Genomic DNA, 19,681 nt, shown 5'->3' on the forward strand with positions numbered 1-19,681 from the left:
GCTCCTTCCACAGACTTCAAAGTGCACACCATAAAACAGGGAGGGGCTGGTCACTAGTACATGCAAAGAGACTATTCCCCTACTACAGGGTTTTTAGGCATTACCATGAGACAAGTAAATAAAGACTGTGTTTAGTAACTGGAAAAAAATAAAAAATAAAAAGAGTATGGTCTGGCATCACAGCCAAGGAACCTGGTATGCCAGCTACTGAAAGGTCACATGGAAGTACTGCAATTAACCTTAATTCATGGGATGAGATTTTCAGGAGGGTTAGGTATCCAGTCACGAATGCACAAAGTAGTGCCACTAGAACTGTAACAGAAAGATTGCATAGGAATTTATGCCTTATGGATGATTTAGCAATATCATAGGTAGCACAGGCTCCAGCAAAAAGGGTGAAATCATCCCTATCTTCCTATTTGTCTGCAGAATTTTAACAAGGGCCTCCTGGGAGCTCTTGGGGGCTCCTCCATGGCTCACCAGACAAATTAACTCATCAAAGGGAAGGTAGGGATGATTAACTAACAAGAGCCCCCTCCAGCCCATCACTGGCACATGGTTATTTCACCCAGATGGTGTTCACCTACCTGAAACTGGTAATGACAGTCTCGGATTGGATTTACAGAAAAACATAGATAATAAGGTGCTGCAAGAGTGACACGATAGGAGTTATTGGTCTGTGATGCTCTCGACTGTGCCAGAGGCAGCAGCTCTGTTTTGTAATGTTAGCCTCTGTTTTGTAATGTTATCCTCTCCACCCGAGAGATTTCCTGCTGCAAATGGGAGACTTGTCTCCAGAGAGGCATTTGACCTGACCCTTCCTATATGAGAGTGGGATCAACAGCAAAGAAAATGACAAGAGATGGCAACACTCCCATCACATACAAGCAGCAGTTTGACACCCTTTCACTGGAAATGGATGAATGTTTCTTGTAGTGTTAAGGACTGTGCACTATCTTCTTATGCCTTAGAAAAAAACCCCACAAGTTTTTCTGGCTTTTCTCCAAATGCAATTGAGGTGACAATTGGTAATGTTTTGCCCGATATCTTCATGCTAGTGTGATGAGTGCTTGTTGGGCTTTTAAGGACAGTCAATACAGCCAAGAAAATCCACACCAGTCCTGGTGGGGGGCAAACACAAAACCAGAAAAAGAATTTCAAAAATGCATAAGCTTCTCACAGATAGGTAGAAATAAAAGCCTATTGCTCCTTTTGTGCATGCCTGTAGGGTCAAATGCCTTACAGGGCACATCCAAACAGATGTCAACAAGCACGCACTTAGGTTTTTGTTTATTAAAAAAAAAATGCCTATGCATCCTTTTTTACCTGACAACTTTAAGATTTCATTAGTCTGACAACAAACCTGTGAAAATGGACAAGCTAAGGACCTGTGGAAGCTAAGACTAGCTCAAGAGGTAGGTGTCCTTATATGAAAATTTGACATGAAAACTGAGGCCAGACTGAGAACACTCTTGAATGCCACCCACCTTCCTCTGAAAACTAAGACTTGTTTTGGGCTTCTTGCTATACACAGACGTGCCTCCTAGAGATTCCATAGTTGCTTAAGACTATAGTGTAAGATTTTCCAAATGGGATCAGGAACTCATTACCGCTTCTAATAAAGTATCATTTTAAGGGGGAGGAGAAGCAGCAGCAGAGGAACACAGAAATAATTCCTCAACTTCTTGCTCTAGGTGGCCCTGCCTGAGCAGGGAGGTTGGACCAAATGACCTCCTGAGGTCCCTTCCCACTTCAACCATTCTGTGATTCTGCAGGCCCTCCCCTGCTCCAAGTTCATCCTTCATCCTTTACCAGCCACACTGTCACCTGCACTACTTGGCTGCCCACACCTCCCCAACAAGCCCTCCTGAAGTGGAGACAACAGACCCAAGGTCCTCTTCACTCAGTCTCAACCCACAGGCCGTGGCAGAGTGGAGCACATTATAACTAGATGCAGCTAGTCAAATGATGCGTATTAAAAAAAAATAATCCTGAATACTGGAAGACTTTTAAAACTCTCAACATACTTGCTTTTCACTGAGGATCACTGATTGCTCTGTGGAAATGTGCAAACCCACAGTGTTCTCACCAAAGTCAAAATCCCAGTGACAAGGGATCTCACTTCCACAATGTTTATTACCTGTGCTCTCCAATATAATTCCTGAATCATTTTGTTACTGCTTAAACAGCAACTTGGGAGAACAACAACTGTTTGGTTTTAGTTTTTTTTTCTACAAAGGCTTGGAAGTACTTTCAGAAACAATTTTGAGTTCCCTTCAGGAGAAACTACCATTCCAGGAGAAAACTCCCGTTGTTTCTTCTAGCAGCTCATGGGGAAGCAGAACGTTCCTCTGACCAAACCGATCCTCCAGATAACCTTTATCACCACTTCCTTGCAAGTAATGTCTTGGGTGAGAAACAAGTTTTCCACCTGATTTCTTTGTTTTCAGGCAAGCATATCTCCTATAGGTGAGATTTGCAGTCCATCAGACCACTTGATGGACTACCCTTCCAAATCCCTATCAAGATTTAATATCGCTGAGCCCTCGAGGAGCAGATGTGACAGCAGACATAAGTGTAGAGGTGCAGGAAGTTCTCTCTGCCCATTTGACACCTCTAACCCTGTAACATGCTCGGAAGGGCTGATCCTCCTGAACTTCATGTGACGAGCTAGATGGCTCTGAGCAGTTCAGGAAACTCAAAGCTGTCATAAATCAACAAGTCAATAACATTTGCCCAAGGCTGCCACTGTGGCTCCTCACAGAAAATACTCTGTTATCGTCTTAGTGATTAGAAGTACCCATTATGGACCAGCACCCCATTGTGTAACTCACAGTAAAGCACAAGAGCACACGTGTGTGAGGAAATGGAAGTATTATTCCAGTGCATCACACAGCTCAGGCTTCATGAGAACACCAAAATCTCAATAGCGTTTGGTTTTGTGCTTTGATAAACAAACCCCAGTGATTACTGCATGTGCTAAAAAGCAAACTCCAATCATAGACTTTCAGACTGATCACCACCACAAAGTGCTAATTAATTTCTCAATCATTATGAAGCAAGGCTGTTGCTCTGTTGTGTCAGAACGGGAAACTCGGCCAAAGCCACCAACTACACATTGCGAAGGGGCTGGTTTCCACCGAGACCTGAAACCAGTCTGCATGGCTGAGCGTGTGGCCCGTGGGCGCCGATGCTGCAGTTTGTCACCTGCAAACATAGGCATTAGGATCCTGCATGCACCTGCACAAAGCTATTGAAATAAAAACCAGACACTGGAGGAAAAAAAGCCCCAAAAGCTGGCAGGGGACACTCCTCCAGAAAGGTTGCAAATTTCTAGTGCATCTGAGTATTAACCACTGTAGTATATAACAAGAGCTACAAGTGGCTAAGTTTTCACAGACACACATACACACGCACACTATTGTATTTTTTTCTGCTCATGGGGAAAAAAAATACTTCGACATGATTCAATACCAAAACTTTCTCCCTGCAACAGATTTGCCCTGTGCAATTTCCTCCTCTTGACCTACACATCCACAATAGGTTAGCGGCAGTAACAAAAAAAAATTCCTAAATTAAGCCTCACTATGATTTTATCCTTCTGTAATGGCATGGGCCTGAGTTAATGTTAAGTGGGATGGGGCAGCAGGGAAAGAGCATGCCAGGGTTAAGATGGAGCATTTAGTAGCAATTAGCAATGATGCACAGTGCAAAAATAGCAACAATAAAAAAAAAAAAAGAGGTTACACTAGAAATAAAACCATTAAGGGAAATAAATTTAACAGTTTAGCCAATTAGCATTTGTCTAAGAAAGGCAAACTTTCTGTTGCTGTTGTTAAGCAAACGGGGAAGAAAAAAACCAGAAAAATCTTATCAGGAATATTTACTTCCCACTAGCAATGACTCTGGGAGTGTTTTTCTAACAAAAGACAGAGTCACTGTCCCACTTTTATTCGACCCTCTCTGCAGTTCTAGGGAGAAAATATTTAGTTCAACATTATCGTAAGCTAGAATATGGCTCTATTTATGTGACAAGTTGACAACATACAATTTCATGCTTGTTGAACTGATCTGTGTTATATATTCACTGCGAATATTATGAAGCCTCACCATTATAAATATGAAACAGTATACACTTATTCAAAATAACTCCAGCAGTAGCAATTTATAGCTTGGTTGTTTGCGTGCTTATGAAGTCCAAATGCCACCTTAAGAAGCTGCATCTCACTAAAACAGATGTGGAGTGTGACTGTGACCAAAGTGGATTTAAAATGACCTCTGTGAAAGGAGGCTATTACATTTTTGTCTGTATGGCAGCTGACACCAGTTTGTATTTAGATACGTAGCCAGTGGGAACACAGTGTAACACGGTGTCCTCAAGGGCTGGTTTTAACATGGGCCAAGACATTCGTCTAATGACCTAATTAGCTTACTACTGTTCTGGTGTTAGGCTTCCCTCTTGCAAAAAGGACAGGTGCTCAGCTGAGCAGAGACACAGTGAGTATCTCAAGCCACGGCTGCTCCAGGTGAAATATCTCCTTAATGGGACTGTGAAGGGGATCAGTTGCATTTTCTTGATCGCATGCCTGGGGAATGGTCTTGGTGGCCTCATACATCAAACAATAAGCTCTCAAAGCAATTGGTTTTTGCTCATTTGGGACTTCCTGCCTGCCTGAAGGTTTCAACCAGCATGCAAGGTTCTTGCATTAAAACAGAGACGCGTTTAGACAGTTTGTAGTTTGTCCAAGCGGGAAAGAAAAGGGAGCAGCAGCACACCTTGCTCACACTAGATACAGAACATTTGCATAAACTCTTCCCAATTACATAGCAGCTGGTTCGAGTAAAATAAATTCCACTTACTGTTTGAGCCTTTTTAAATGTCAACATAGCTAGTCATAGATTATAGTTTACGTACATCATCCCCACAGATGTAAGGTTATTGTACTGGACTCCTATTTAGTAGATGCAGAAACCTGAGTCAGGCTGGAGACACTGGAAAAGGTACTGCATTCAAACACAAGAAAAAAAAAACGTGACACTGCTCCACTAAGAATATAAAAATTCTGGCACCTTCGCCCAGCCTCTGCTATTCTCTTCCCCTGGAACTGAGGGTCTTTCTCCTAGTCTCACAAGCGGTTTTTATGATACATTGTTACCTTTTATTGTTCTTATAAAGTCTCCTATCCCAAATCTGCATCTTTTGCCTTTTATGTTTATTGTTGTATTAAACCTACAATGTTGTCTGTTTCCCTACTAAATCTATCCTGTAACCACATACTGTACATTCATTTCTCTAGGACCTCAGTAGCTCTTATCTGTTTGCTTTTATGATCTCTTATGGACTGCTAGGAATAGCAATTTGCAGCGCTGTTTGTAAAGTCATCTCAGCCTGAACTCAGCCTTCCCCTTTTTTTGCCATACAGCGATACTCTCTGCAGTGAAATCCCATTTGCCATAGAAGCATTTCATTACGGGATGCATTTGAGAGGGACACAAGTTCCCAAGTACCCCATGTGTGCTTATGTAAAATATTCAATATGTATGAATCTGAATTTCAAAAAAACTACTTATTAGAGCAGGAAACTACATGTTGATACAAGATGGTCCTGTGCTACCTTCAGATTCACCAATATGCTGCCCGCCCTACGTCACTGCCCAGAGCTATTTAGTTTGTGCTGAGGCCTCGGCCATGCTGCTGTGCTGTTTGCACAATCTCAGTTCTTTTAAGCACTTTGATAAGCTTTATTCTGCCATTATACCATCTAGAACATTAAACACAATGTTTAAGTTCTATGTTAAATCACAATCAGTTCCTATTAACTGTTCCAAGCTCCTCATTTTTATCAACAGTTACTTTATTAAATCCTTAATAATATAGATGGAATAGTTAGTTAATTTGTGTGTTGAGCCATGGATGTTAATTTGTAAACATAATAACATACTGCAATCATTTGCATAATAGCATTTTAATCTTTTTAGTAAAAGCTGTAATTCCCTACAAAGTACGCTGCAGTAGAAACTAAGTGACTATTGGTAATAATAAAAAAGGCCTTAAAATTCTGATCCTATTATAGTGTTGGAACATACCCAAACTGCTACCATAATCTCTGAAATGTTACTGTTCTCTGATTTAGGTGTCTGTGTCAAGAATAAAAATGAAGTATAACTGGTAGCAGTAGACTATTTCCTAAATGTAATTTAGTATTCACTAAGCACCAGCACTTTGCAAATAGCTCTGAGGCTTTCCTTCAAAGTTCAGAGCTCTAGTTATGCATATTGTGTGAGGTACACCATGCAGCTCACCTCCAGCCTCTGTTGTGCTGAATAGATGGCTACGATAAATCATGCTGATTTGGCACTGAAGGGCATCAGCCATCAAGGATTTGACTACTATGTCTTTTTTTTCCCTGAGATTATATCTCCTTGAACTGCCTGCCCTGGGCTACTAGTTTTGGAGAAAATTAAAAAGTGGAAAAAATGCCAGGGGAGGCCAGTACAGAAAGTCTATATAGGCTCAGCTCTCTGGAAACCCATTAACACCAGTCACAAGACTGGCAAAGAAAACATTGGTGGTTGTTTAAAAGTCAGGCCAAGTCATTTTACGCAAGATCTGGTAATTCATTAATCAATCTGGCTGCAAACCTTGAATGAATAACATGAAATAGTGAAAGAGACTGGCAGCACCACAGAACATGAGGGAGTTTATAATCTGAACCAATGCAAATTACCCTGGTGGTGTTTAAGACTCCCCTCTACCCTCATCATCTTCCCCATGCAAACCCTTCCAAGTAAGTAAGAAATCATTTATCTCCATGAATTTCCCTGCTGCCAGGGGCAAGACAGTATGCATTTCATTGCACATCTCTTTCTCTCCCCGCATTCTCATTGCTTGTAATACAGATTTTTTTGGCAGCCTACAATAAAACATAGTAGCCTAGTTGGGCTTTCCAAATACATGGCACGTAGCATGGTCTTGAAAAGTAACCTGGGCTACACCTATGCAAAACAATTAAAAATAAAGTCATAAAATATGGTGAGCATCTCTCTGGAATACAGAATTATGTAAATAAACTAAATTCATGGAAGGGCAAGCAATGTGGGTTTTCTGAAGTCTTTTTAAAGGCTAAAAAAAGTGTTTTGCCAAGGATGAGAATACCACACTTGCAAATCTCTACGATTTTACACAAGTTCATTATACTTTAACAGGTTATGACCTATCTATGGGCTGCATTTTCTCTTAACATCAGTTATTTCTGAGCAATGCCAACAAAGGGATATATCCACCATAGATATCTTCTCTCTCCATAATACTAGGCATGGTGCATAAATAATTTTAAATATGACTAACCTTACATTATAGAGTACAGTATATTTGAAGAAGCCTCAGGTGACAACAGCTTTTGCCAACAAAAAGCCTTCTCACTCGTGCCACCTTAAGTAGTTCATATTTTTGCATAGCGTTGGCTTTGAGAACGAAAAACTAAAAATTCTGATTTTCTAAAAGTAGCCAAATCATTTTTTACAAATACAATTTTTTAAAGTCTAGTTCTTCACAAAAGCAAATCATGAAAGTGAATGATGCAGTGAACCATCTAAATAATTGGTCTTGGGTGACTTGTTAACTATTTACTTGCATGAACTTCTGTCAATAGACAGTGCCCTCAGGGGCAAGAACTCCTTCATTTTATCTTTCCAGTAGTCAGAACAACTGGCAAAGAAAACTAGGTGAAAAACAGAAGTGATCAAGCTGTGAACAGAAAGAATCAACCAATTCATAATATGCATATGTACACACATTGATAAGAAGAGCCTCTGCGCTGGGGCAGATGGTACAGGCTTGATTTGGGACTAGTATCGGTTACATTGGCATGTGAGTAGAATAACGCAGTGATGAATTAGGTGCGTCTACAAGATACTGGTGTGTTTTAATACTAGGGTGAAGGCCAGTATCTCATCACACCTAAGCAGCTGAGAGCAGGGATTTATACTCAACAGTTACATACTATCTAGACTAATTGGACCTTTATCTCACTTGGCTCCTGGTTGCTATCATAACTATTAATAATTTCTAGTCTGTGAGACTCCCAGTGCTACTGGGAGTGTCCAAGCTTGTGGGTGCTCGGCTCAAGTGAGCTTCCAGGAACACAATTTGCAGAGAGCCTGAAAATTCACTTTCTGAATTATAAGCCTTAAAAAAAAGTGCACCAGCTTGAGACATCCAGGAACTTTGTAAAGGGCTTTTGAACACCAGCCCTCACCTAGACAACACCACATGTACTGCACTAATACCTCAAAGGAGAGTGTGGGGTAGGTTTGGCAATTAACACTGTACAGCTTGTGCAATTACCACTGCTCTTGTACTTCCCAACATTTGTTTGCCATTCTGATTCTTTCCCTTCCACACTAAACAGGCTATATTTCTATTTCTGTATAACAAGGCCTCATCTGGAAGCTTAAGTTAGATAAAAGATACTATTCCCACAATGATAGGAGAAAAGAATTTAAAAAAAAAATTTAAAAAAGTTCTTTTCTTTAAAAAGCTACGTCAATGCAGATCAATATGGAAAAATCTAGAGATTACCAAATGGGAAACTCGACAATACTTCCATTCTCTCAGCTAAAACAAATAGTTCCTTGCAGAGTATGTGAGATAGTCTCTGGAGGAAGAAGACATCTTCTTCTGTTCTTGAGCACCCCCAGTCGTCACATTACAGAGCGGCACAGGCGAGAAATAGTGCAAGGTATCCAGCTGCACGATGGAGAGGGGGGACAGGGTTAATGTATGGGAGGAGAACGTAACTGTTTCATTCCCATATTCCTAGGCCAAGCAAGCAAGAAATGTAAATGTAACACACCACAACCTGAAAATAGTCTAATTTTGCACTGCAGTATTGCAAATTGCTATTAGAGCATTATTTGTCCCTACAGGTAAGTATGGGCCAAATGGTTCTGTCAGAGACAGCAATGCAGCCTGCAACTGAAACCGGTGAGTGCAAGGAAATCCAGGTATTTGCAAAGACAACAACAGAATTTGCCCATTAGGAAAGAAGCAGCATATTTCATTTCCAAACTATTGTTTCTGACCTATTAGTTGCTGACGATATGTATTCCCCTACTTGCATACCACCTATTTCTGCACACTCAGGCTGGTCATCTTCAGATGCACTCAAATGGGCCCATGAGAGGCTACATGCAATGACCAGTACCTCGTGTCACCATCTGCCAACAGGGTTATGTACGAGCTTTTCCATTTGCCTTGCTGTTTGCAACATGCTTTGATTTTCAGAATGCGAATTGTCTTATATGGAAAGTGACACTTCCTATACAAAGCGTATAGGGGAATCATCACTACCGATACGAGACAATTTTGTGCTCGGCAGCTGTGGCCACCAGTGCAGCCAGGCATTTATGCACAGGTCAAGCAATGAGCCTGTGGTCAAGTTCCGCTGGTTTTACTGGAACAATTTGTGTGCTTCAAGTCCGTAGATGCTTAATTATATTACTTATCAGGAACTTACATTTTGAAAGTCCGTATCTTCAACTGATTCTTCCAAAAGAAAAATGCCTCTGCATTTGGCTTTCGATGAATGAGGAAAAACACATCTCGGTTATATGAAAATCAAAACCATGCCCTCTCACGCCAGCTGCAAATGTGTCCCCCACCATCCAAACCTGCACACCAACACGCTGTACTTTGCCTGAGGCGATACAACTGCAATTCAAGAACAAGACAGGGTTTGGAAACTTTGTAAAACAAGGCGCGGAACATTATACAACTAATGAAAACAGAGGGTCTAAGCACAGGGTTTTGCAGGGATAATTTCATTTTGATTTGAGTAAAATTAATTCCAAGTTACTTGGGTGTAAATTATAGAAATTTAATAGAGAGGACCAGTTTCTGCTATCAGTTACACTGGTATAAATCCAGAGTAACTTCATCTGCATCAGGGACATCACTATGGGTTTGGAGCTGTATACAAAAAAGAAAAATTTAATTCAGGACATCTTAGGTAAGAATTTTACTCTACGGTTTCAGTTAATCTTTTCCAGCCTTTAAACTCCACCATGATAATTCGGGGCTTCCCCGAGCCAGCAGACCAGCCGTACTTCCTGGAGCTGCAGTACCTGCCATATGAGAGGCAGCACCCGCAGCTTGCTGTTGCATAAAGTCTTCCTGCCAGCTAATCAATTTATTGTCCAATTTCCCAGTCAGTGGATGATCTATGGCATCTCCTATTATCAAGGAAGGAAGGAGGTTAGGGTTCAGGAGGGGCATGGCTGTCCCATAACCACAGGTGGAGAATCATGAAGGCTTTACACCACAGAAGAAAGAAGACTGGAGACAGAGATGAAGAGACTGTAACCCTCCTCTCATACACCCTGATCCTCAAGGCAGAATTGTAAAGAAAACATTTAAATCTCTCCTACCACCCTTCGACTTTTACTTTAAGACTGCTCTCCACCAGGAGATCTATGAAACATCCCAAACGATGTGCTGGTTCCTGAGCTACTGACAGCTCTCACTGCCTTCTCTGCCACATCCACCTTTTTTCTCCCCTATACATCAACTACGAGGACCTCTCAATTTGCACGCAAGTGCTTTGCACAGTAATGCTCCGAGTAGTAAAAACCTTTACTAGAAATGATCCAGCTACTCATCAGCTAGCTGCTGTGCTGCAGTCTGCTTCTTATCAGGGAATGCAAGTGGAAGACAACAAACACATTTCAACTTTTGTTTTTCTTTGTAGCTGACAATTGTGCAACTCCTCGCTGTGACGCCACAGGGCAGTGTGCTCTCAGACTCTTTAGGCATTTCCTTTCAAAAATCAAAAGTTCCATTTAAATTTTTTCAAGGCGTTTTCCCCCTCTCTGCAGATCGTAGGCTTCGTTTTAATCATGAGGATTAAGGGTACCAGTCAGAACCCATAACACACTTTACCACCTTTGTTGTCTCTTAAGGGGGAAAAAATAGTAAAATTGTTGTCCACCAAGCTAAAAAAAATTAGAGAAAAAACAAGCAAGGACTTTGCAACATGCACTTGCATTGTCTTGCCTTACCTCAAATATATTGGCGGGTTCATTGCTGTACTGATTGGAGATGATCTCTGACTGGTCACTGTACCACTTGAGTCCTCCCAGAAAGCTGTCTGCGTCCAGGTCATTCACATCTAGTTCGGAGAGGTCAAGTTCTGGGAGATCTGGGCAAAGAGGCTGGTCTTCGCCAACCAGAGCAGCACACTGCAGGAAACAGCAACACAGAAACAGTTTCATTAATTACCAGGAATCTATTAACTTTAATATCATGTGATAAGAATTAAGCCTCGATTAAGCTATGGCACAGGGTCACTTAAATTGACATTTTTTTCTGGAAAAAAACCCCCAGAAAGTATCAGATCATTGTTAGCTCTATAAAGGTATGCAAAGGGGAGGGGGAAACAGGAGGGCATAAGCAAGCTGCCTTCTCCATCACATCTCTGTCCAGGGGCAACGGCATTCCTTCTCCTTATACTCCAAAGCATGGCCTTATTCTCCTGCTTCAGAGCAAACCAGTGCAGGTAGAAGTTACAGATGAATACCTCTGGGCAAGGTCTGTCACGCATTTCCTGATACATTCAGGTTAAAGAGGCACAGCCTGTTACAGCCTTCAGCCCTGAAGGCTAGCTCAAGCTGGAGATAGTCACACTGTTACTTCTACAGATCCTCACTGTAATCCTTGAGGTCAGTCATGATGGTGGCTACCATATGGGCATAAAAAAGTACAGGTCAGTGAGGCTGCTGTGCTCTTTCCTCGATGCACAGACCACAGCCAACCAGTTACACATCAGGGTCCTAGCAACCAAAGTGTGTCCTGAAATATCCCTACATTCACCTTTGGATGACAAGCATAAATAATAGTTCATGCTGCCTTTCACCTGCTTGGTGTGAACAGGTATATTGTCCCAGTCAGCTTCCTAAGTGTCTCCAGACAGTGGCTGCAGTGAAGGAACCAAATGGGTTTTCCTCCTCTGGCAGCCTCTGATTCAGTAATCCTAATGCAGAGGGTCTGTGAAACATTTTGGTTGAGGTAGTAAACAAAGTCTAGTCTGCATGGATCCTTTTCAGCAGTGCAAAATGGTTTTGTCTCCATGACTTATGAAGGGTGTAGTGGTAAATACAAATAAACCTGGAATAAGTGTCCTTTTATATGCTAGTATGAAGCTAGATAGGGTATTGACTGACCTACTAAGCAAGAAAAAATTAATAGCACACATCCACTTTAGCATGGCAATTGAAATGTTAAGAGTGTCCACCAACCCCATTTCCTAATTATGGAAAACACGTAGTAACAGCTTGGCAAATAGCAGAGTCCCATACATCAATGCTGTTTGATGAAGCCATTCCTCCTGCACTGTACCACGTACCCTTGTAACTCATCTCTGAACCTGTACGTTGATATGGGTATACTGCAAAACACAGGCAAAACTGCAAAGGCACCAGGCACTGAATGGTTAAAAGCCATTTAAAGTCAGCTGAATCTAAGGGCTTCCACGCCAATTAACACAATTTCTAGCACTGTGTTATGGATGGCCAACAGCAGGTCCTGATGGCCAACAGCAGGTCCTCCTCGACTCCCGTCAGTTGACTGGGTGGTTTGAACGATTTCCCAACTTCTACTTGGACTGAAGTCAACCCAGAAAGTGCCACTTTCTGAAGAGAGATGTCTGTAGGGCACTACCATGGTGTCCATGGATGTGAATTGCTTGGTACCAGTTATGTCACTCTTGCTAGGACCGCCTTTTACAATAATGCAAGCTGGAGCTGCTGAAGGTGCATTTCATTGAGGTTTTTGTCCCTGGGAATCTCGGCGCGTCTGCAGTGCACGGGCTGGATGCAGCAGCACAGCCATGAGCAAAGATTTCATCTGTTGGCACGAAGACTCAGTGCAGCTGGTGTGAGCTATAATTTACCAGACAACTTCTACATCTACCAGGACACTACGAGATAATCACGGAATAGGCCAAGGGGCAAGAGAGCTGAAAGGCTGCAAAATGAGGCTCTGAAATAGCAGTTGCTTTTCTTCCTATTATTTAAGGGGCTGTGGAACTTTAAGAAGTCAAAACCCCACTTAAGTAATTTTCACTGCACACAATTTTTTTATCATTATTTTGGTAATATGAAAAAAAAAGAAAAAAATTAGAGAGTTCCCTCTTCTTTAGTGCAAGACACAACCTTCCAGCAGCAATCTTATAATGCAGAAATGACCTTTTTTGATGCTTGGCCGAAATCTCTGATCTCATTAAAGGATAATCTAGTTTTTGACTGAAAAGGTAGATTCTCAGCATCATTTTCAGGTTTGTGTTGTGGAGGTCAGTAGCTTATAACTGATGCCGTAGACTTCTAAAGTATCCTGCTGATCTGTTACTGCTTTCGTTTGTAAAAATAGCTTCATTCTGTGAACCATCTACTTAAACATGTTTACTTTTGGTAATCTGCATTTTTAAGTTCCTACAGTAGGCTTCTGAAGCAATATAAACAATTGTATTAAAAAAAATCCTACTCATCGCAGCTTTCATTTGCCTATAGTGACTGCAATGTCACCTAAAAAAATGTAATTGCTGAAATGAAGTATATATGCTCTTGCCAATGTTGACATGATAATAAAATCAATGTTTCTGAATATGACATTATGCTTCTAATCTGAGACACATTAGTAGCAAGTGTTCCTGTTATTAATTTATATTTGGCCTTTGGATGATGCCAGATTTAACACTCCAAGTCCTAAAACTGTCCTCATCTGACACGCTGATATTTACTGTTTGCCTATACATCTGTAACAGGTGCAGCTGCATTGCTAGCATACATTTTACTGTCTTCCCACCGTTACTTGATATGATAGTTATTCCATAACTATAGCCTTAATTTTATAGTAACATTTAGGAGGATAAAGCAGTCACTAAACACAAAAGACTAATTACTGTGCGTTATTTCACTCCAACAGACTTTTTTTCTCTTAGTTAAGGCGCAAACAATAAATTAGCTTAACTGCAACAATGATAATGAATCATTATAATTAAGTATAATTCTCCATTAACCTTTTGGACGTTTTTGTGCCTTTGAAGGTAAATTAAAAAAAAAAAAAAGAAAAAAAGACTGGACTTGTGCCATATTAATTATATTAATGAAAATATAATCTGTTTTTTATTTTTAACAAGTTTTTCAAACAGCCAAGGGGGTGAACTCAGGAAAGAAAGAGAGACTTGACAGAATGTGTGTCATGTGGATTCTCTCTATCAATCTTTGCAACCTTACTGTACATCACCTTCATTAAGCTGTGAAGCACTGGGGACACTGATCAGCTACAGTGATGCAGGCCTTTATTAAGCAACACGCCGTCCTGTCATTATGTGAGCGAGAATATAATACATTTTACACTGACGACAAACATTAATGATTCAAAAAAATGAAAGCTTCCTCCAGTACCTGCCGCCTGCAATATTTTAGATCGGTAAAGGTGATCCCCCGAGCCAAAGCAGCATGCAGACGCCTGTATTGCTACAGGAAGTGCAATGCAGGAGCACGTTGGTAAAATCCTACCCACAGTTAACCCAGCCACCACACAATTAATATTAAGATCAAACCCTTTATTTTTTTCCCTTTTTTTTTTCCTCTGCACTATGAAAAAGTCATTGACATAAATTATCTATTCTGTTACTAGCTTGAAATTACTGCAGGAACTCTAGTGATTAAAATAAATCTTCAGTATTTCCATGTAAGCTGGTTCCTCAATCAGCTCCTAGCAGCATTAGGAATAATACATGATGGAAAAATGAAGCTACGGCAGCTGAGACCCATGCTACAAGCCAGACAACAACCCACAGGATACTCCAGCTACTCAGAAACAATTAGGACTTTGGAGCCAGAAAGTCATCCACTTACAGCCTTGACTCATAATAGCTACAGGACATATGAATTATCCATATCTATTCCACTTTACCAAGAAATCAAAACAAGATAAGAGCAATTACAATATGCAAACAGAAATCAGCGGATACAATGGCAAGCTGCAAATATTTAAAACATGACAAAAAGACTCGAGAATCCGCATGCACGCTCTGCCAGATAGGAAAAATATACTGGAGAACACGGTAACGTTTTTACTTCAGATGAGTAGCTTTCTACGGCATGAACATCTTATTTAAAAAGCATCGCCTGTAACCTGTTTTTCCCTCCCCCATTGCCCGAGGGGAGCATTTTAAGCACTTATTCCAAGCTCGCGGCCCGAGGGTTAGTTCCTTTGAGCAGGTCTGTATCTGGGATTCCTCTCCATGGGGTCCAAAGAAAGTTTGCTTGGCTTCGCAAGTTGCCCGAACTTTCAGGTAACACTCCATTTTGCCGAATGCAAACATGCAGAAATCCTCAAACCTCACTTTATACTCCAGTGATTACCAGGGAGCTGCTTGCTTTTTTTTTTTTTCCCCCCTTTATGAATTGTAGCCAGCAGAAGCTGTGGATTTGATGTATTGCCGTCTATTTTTACACAAGCAGCGGCGGCAGCGGCAGCGGCAGCAGCAGCAGTTCACACAGTCCTGCATAAACTCTATTCTCATGGTTCATCCTGTTGTCTCTGCTGTACACTGGGATTTAACCATTTGTTGGACTACTTGGATTGACTGCAAACCCTGCTCTACGGGACATTAGCTACAGCGTCATTATTCCAACACCACAAGAAGCAGGGAAACGTCTCCTTCCAGAAATCTCTTTTAAAAGCATCTAAAGCCAAACAACAGGGTATTCATTCTTGTGTGCATGTTTGAATTCTGCAGCTGATAAACAAGGAAAAAATCTTCGACAGAGCACAGTGAAACAAGCAATTAAAATATGAAGCCGTTGGTTAATTTCAACTTTTTTTTTTTTGAAAAAGAAATGTTAATCTTATTCTAAACAAACATGGCATTTTTCCAACCAGGCCACTAAACGCCACTGGAAAGACTTCAGACACCGATTCATATCAATATCTTAGAGCATAAATATTGCATATGACAGGAAAGCGAGCCAGAGGCACATGAAAATAGTTTCCAACTGCAGGAGATACTGATGACAGGAGCTCAGCTTTGATTTGCTCAAGGCATCGCAGAGTAACCTTAAAATAGCAAACTTACTGGAGTTAAGATAAGACTCGGACTTGTTTGCAAAGTATACTGCCTCGGCCGTCCTGCCGGTTCCCTGACAAGCCCACCGTCCCCGCTGCTCGCCTGCACCCCACACGCCGCCCACGCCGCGCACCCCTCACCTCGAGATCACTCCATACAGAGTCCTGGTTGCACATGTCCCACGCCATCCAGCTGCGGAGCGACGGCAGGAAAGCTGGCAAACTACGGTCCAGAGTCAGGCAGGCAGGCAGCAGACACTCATGCAGGCAACGAGACCCTCTCTGAGAGTGAACCGAAGGCACCTGTCTTACTACTGTTCCCCGTCACATGACAAAGCTATTAAAAAGTAGGCTGGGCTGTCACTCATCCAGCCTTCTGGTGCCGCTGCTCCAGCCCGTGACGTCACCCAGGGGCAGACCCAGCCTGAAGTGAAGTAAATCTTTGCGAAACCCGCTCAGACCTCGGCGGCCGCGGCACCATGCTGTGATTCAAAGCAGATTTCCACGCCACACCCCCAAAACTCTGGCCCTGCCGTGGCATAGCTCCTATCCCTCCCCATCATTTTAATTTCTTGGCTTGCTTTCTTTTTCTCCCCCCCCCCCCCAAGCAAACAACAGGCAGAGCTGCGCTTATTATAAAGAAAAAGTGAAGTAACTCCAAGCCGAGCTACAGCCTGCGTGCTCTGAATGGCCTGAGCCTAACCTTTGCAGTGCCCGCCCCGGCTCCCCGGCGCAGTTTCCTTTGGAGAGGCTATCCCAGAGTTCGGCAAAAGTTACAATACCTTTGAACAATCTTTTTCACTCTGAGATTTTGCATCTCGTCAAGTATTTTAGTAAGGTTAATGGTTTCTCGGTGGTAATTGCAACTCAGGTTAGTTTTTCCACACCAAATGCATCAGAGCACAGCCCCCCCCCCCAGCATTTCGAGGAATGGAGTAAGCATCTGTAAAAAAAACATTCATACAGTTATCTCACCTGCTACAAGGAGGGAGCCTGATCCTGTTCCCAGCTAGATTACAGTATTTCTCAGCTGCTCTTTAATCACTTCTCTGTCTCAGTGTACTCCCCCTAGAAACCAGGGTGCTTTTTCCTATAAAGCACCACTGCCTCAGGGTGCATTTCTGTATAAATAGCATGCACCAACCTCTCTGACCTGGATCCAGCGTTTTCTCATTGAAAATAAGAAAAACACAATCCTCTTGTCATGTGAAAACCCAGACATGCTGTTAACAGAAGTGTCTCCGGGTCGAAGCCTTTCCCAGACAACAGGGGCTGCTGCAGGTGCAACTGGTTTATGACGCCCCTTTGCAATGCATACACAACAAACTCCAGGTACCAAACTGAACTGCAAAACATTGCCCACAACGGGGGGAAAAAACCAAAACAACCCACAAATAAAGGTCGTCTTTTTAACTATCCCCACTTGCCTGCTTATTGTCTTAAGTTGCAGTTTTTTTAATTAGCTGGGTGCAAAAATTCTCGTGAAATGTAAGCGCTGGCTCCGTCACGCTGGGCTACCAGTCAAAGTCACAAAACTATAATTGATCATCCTCCTTGTCATGAAATATTCATTTTCATTGTTATTTGCAAACTTGAGTATTCTAAAGGCTAAATGAATTCAATTATTATACAAGGCTATGGTGATTTTGCAGAGAAAAAAAATAAATAAAAAGAAGTACAGTTCTTGAAATAGCCTTTTTCCTGCAGACACTGGAAACTTCAGAAATGGTAGGAGGTCTCAGATATATTCTTAGCTTATTTGTGTTCCCTTGTAATTCATTATTGCCAGTCCTGATAAAACGTACAGTTTTCCCAGCTTATGGTTAAGTTGCAAATCACATCACACTGTCATATTTTCACCAAGCACACATGACAAAAATGGCATTGTTTTTACTTTACTTAATTAAAAAAAACCCACAGCAAAATACCAAATGACTACAGAAAGCCTTTCCTACAAATGATTAAATTAACGGTATTGCTTTGCTCTCATGACGAAAAAAACCTCATTTCCTTCCCAATTATACGCTGATTTAATGATAAAACTGCAGTAAATTATTAAGATCTGGGGCAAAGGTGAGTACCTCTACCCCTCGAACAGTCAACTGTGAAATAATGCTGGGCACCTGCCTGCCTGGAGTGGAGTTGGTTCTTATTAATTATTATCTGTGGATCCATGGTTGGTGGAATATTCTCCTTCAATACGTACTTATAATTGTGTTCATTGACTGTGCCGAATCCATCATCTGGTTTTTTTGAAGTTTCATTCACACCTTTTATAGAAATGTATTTACACTGGAACATTTCATATTGCTGTTTTGGATATTTTGACCTGCTCATGTTGTTTCTATTTTCTACATTTCCACTTCACTGCTTTCCCTTCAAATTAGCAAGTTAACTGATAAATATAAACTGTGACCTTAGCGATGCTCTCGCCATACAAGCTTTAGAGATTGGAGAACTTTCTTAGTGCACTGTAGACTGTGCAAGCAATAGGTAATAATAACAGAGTCCCCCAGAGCTTTTCGATGGCCCTGTCCACATTACAGCTTGAACTTTGCTGGCAGTTCCAGCATTACCTGGAAGGGATGCCAAACACGAGTCCAACTACAAAAGACTGTGAGGTTTCAACAAGGGTTCCCCATTGCTTGGGAAGAATTTATTTTTTTTTTTTAAGAAAAATCAAGGTGTAATCCCAGCCATAGTATAAATTTACTCACTAGGATCTTTTTTCCCCACATGTTTTAATGTGTTTTTTTGAGCATGGTGCCCATAAGAGGAGCAAGGCAAGGAAGGCAGCTGCAGTGGTGGTGTAGTTTGGAAGTGGCGCAGCCTCAGCATATGTAAATGAATCCTGCGAAACCCAGCCAGCACCTAAATTGCTCTCCTCAAAGGAAACCTTGTGTTCTGAACATTCCCTAGTAGCTTTAGCAATCCTCTCCCCTTTTGTTTTGACAATACAAAAGCATTGCACAAACATCTTTCCTGGGGCAATATCTGAGCACGCACACCTGATTTGGTTCCATAACAAAGACATACAAAGAAAACCCTCTTTCAGCTGGCAAAGTCTGCCGTTCATTTGACCCAGTCTGCCCTGTTGAAATGTCGTCATCAGACCTCCTCCTCGACCACTGCACTTCCCCTGCTTTCAGGTTACTTTGTAGCTAGTCTCAGCGATTCCCAAATTTTGCCTTTTTCCTCCTCAAGGGCCATAATTCAAGAAAGTTCTGGCAAGCCTTCCAACAGCATTTGGGCACAAACTCCCAAATCCTGATTTAACAGGACTGGAAGGTATGGCTGCCTGCAACAACAGGGAACAGAATTTAAAGACCAAAGCCTTCAAGCCTTCTGTCCCTGACTTCTTCCCTGGATTCAGCATTCATTTTATCTCTTCCTCCTCTTCTTTTACCCACATTTTCTAACTATGTTCATGTTTTTATTTCCTGTAATTTAGATTTCTCCAAGAAGCTACTGATTTTAGAGCCCCTGTGATTTTTAAATCCAAAACTTGGTCCCTTCATCATGACACTGAGGAAGAAAGAATTTCTTTCCTTG

The 19,681-nt window shown here is 41.6% G+C and overlaps 1 protein-coding gene across 2 annotated transcripts in view; it reads right to left on the reverse strand.

Moving 5' to 3' along the window:
- Nucleotides 1-19,681, reverse strand: part of PPARGC1A (PPARG coactivator 1 alpha) — a 374,124-nt gene that overhangs the window by 50,297 nt on the left and 304,146 nt on the right. The window contains exons 1-2 of one of the 2 annotated variants that reach the window (XM_054824835.1): nucleotides 16,271-16,436; nucleotides 11,059-11,238 (exon numbers count right to left, since the gene is read on the reverse strand). In XM_054824835.1, the coding sequence (XP_054680810.1) occupies nucleotides 11,059-11,238; nucleotides 16,271-16,318 (228 nt within the window). In that variant the 5' untranslated portion in view covers nucleotides 16,319-16,436. Of the gene's footprint in view, nucleotides 1-11,058; nucleotides 11,239-16,270; nucleotides 16,437-19,681 lie in introns of those variants that run through there. The other variant, XM_054824834.1, reaches the window with a different exon arrangement.

This window comes from Grus americana, chromosome 4, assembly GCF_028858705.1.
Source record: "Grus americana isolate bGruAme1 chromosome 4, bGruAme1.mat, whole genome shotgun sequence".
In the NCBI taxonomy this organism is placed as follows: Eukaryota; Metazoa; Chordata; class Aves; order Gruiformes; family Gruidae; genus Grus; species Grus americana.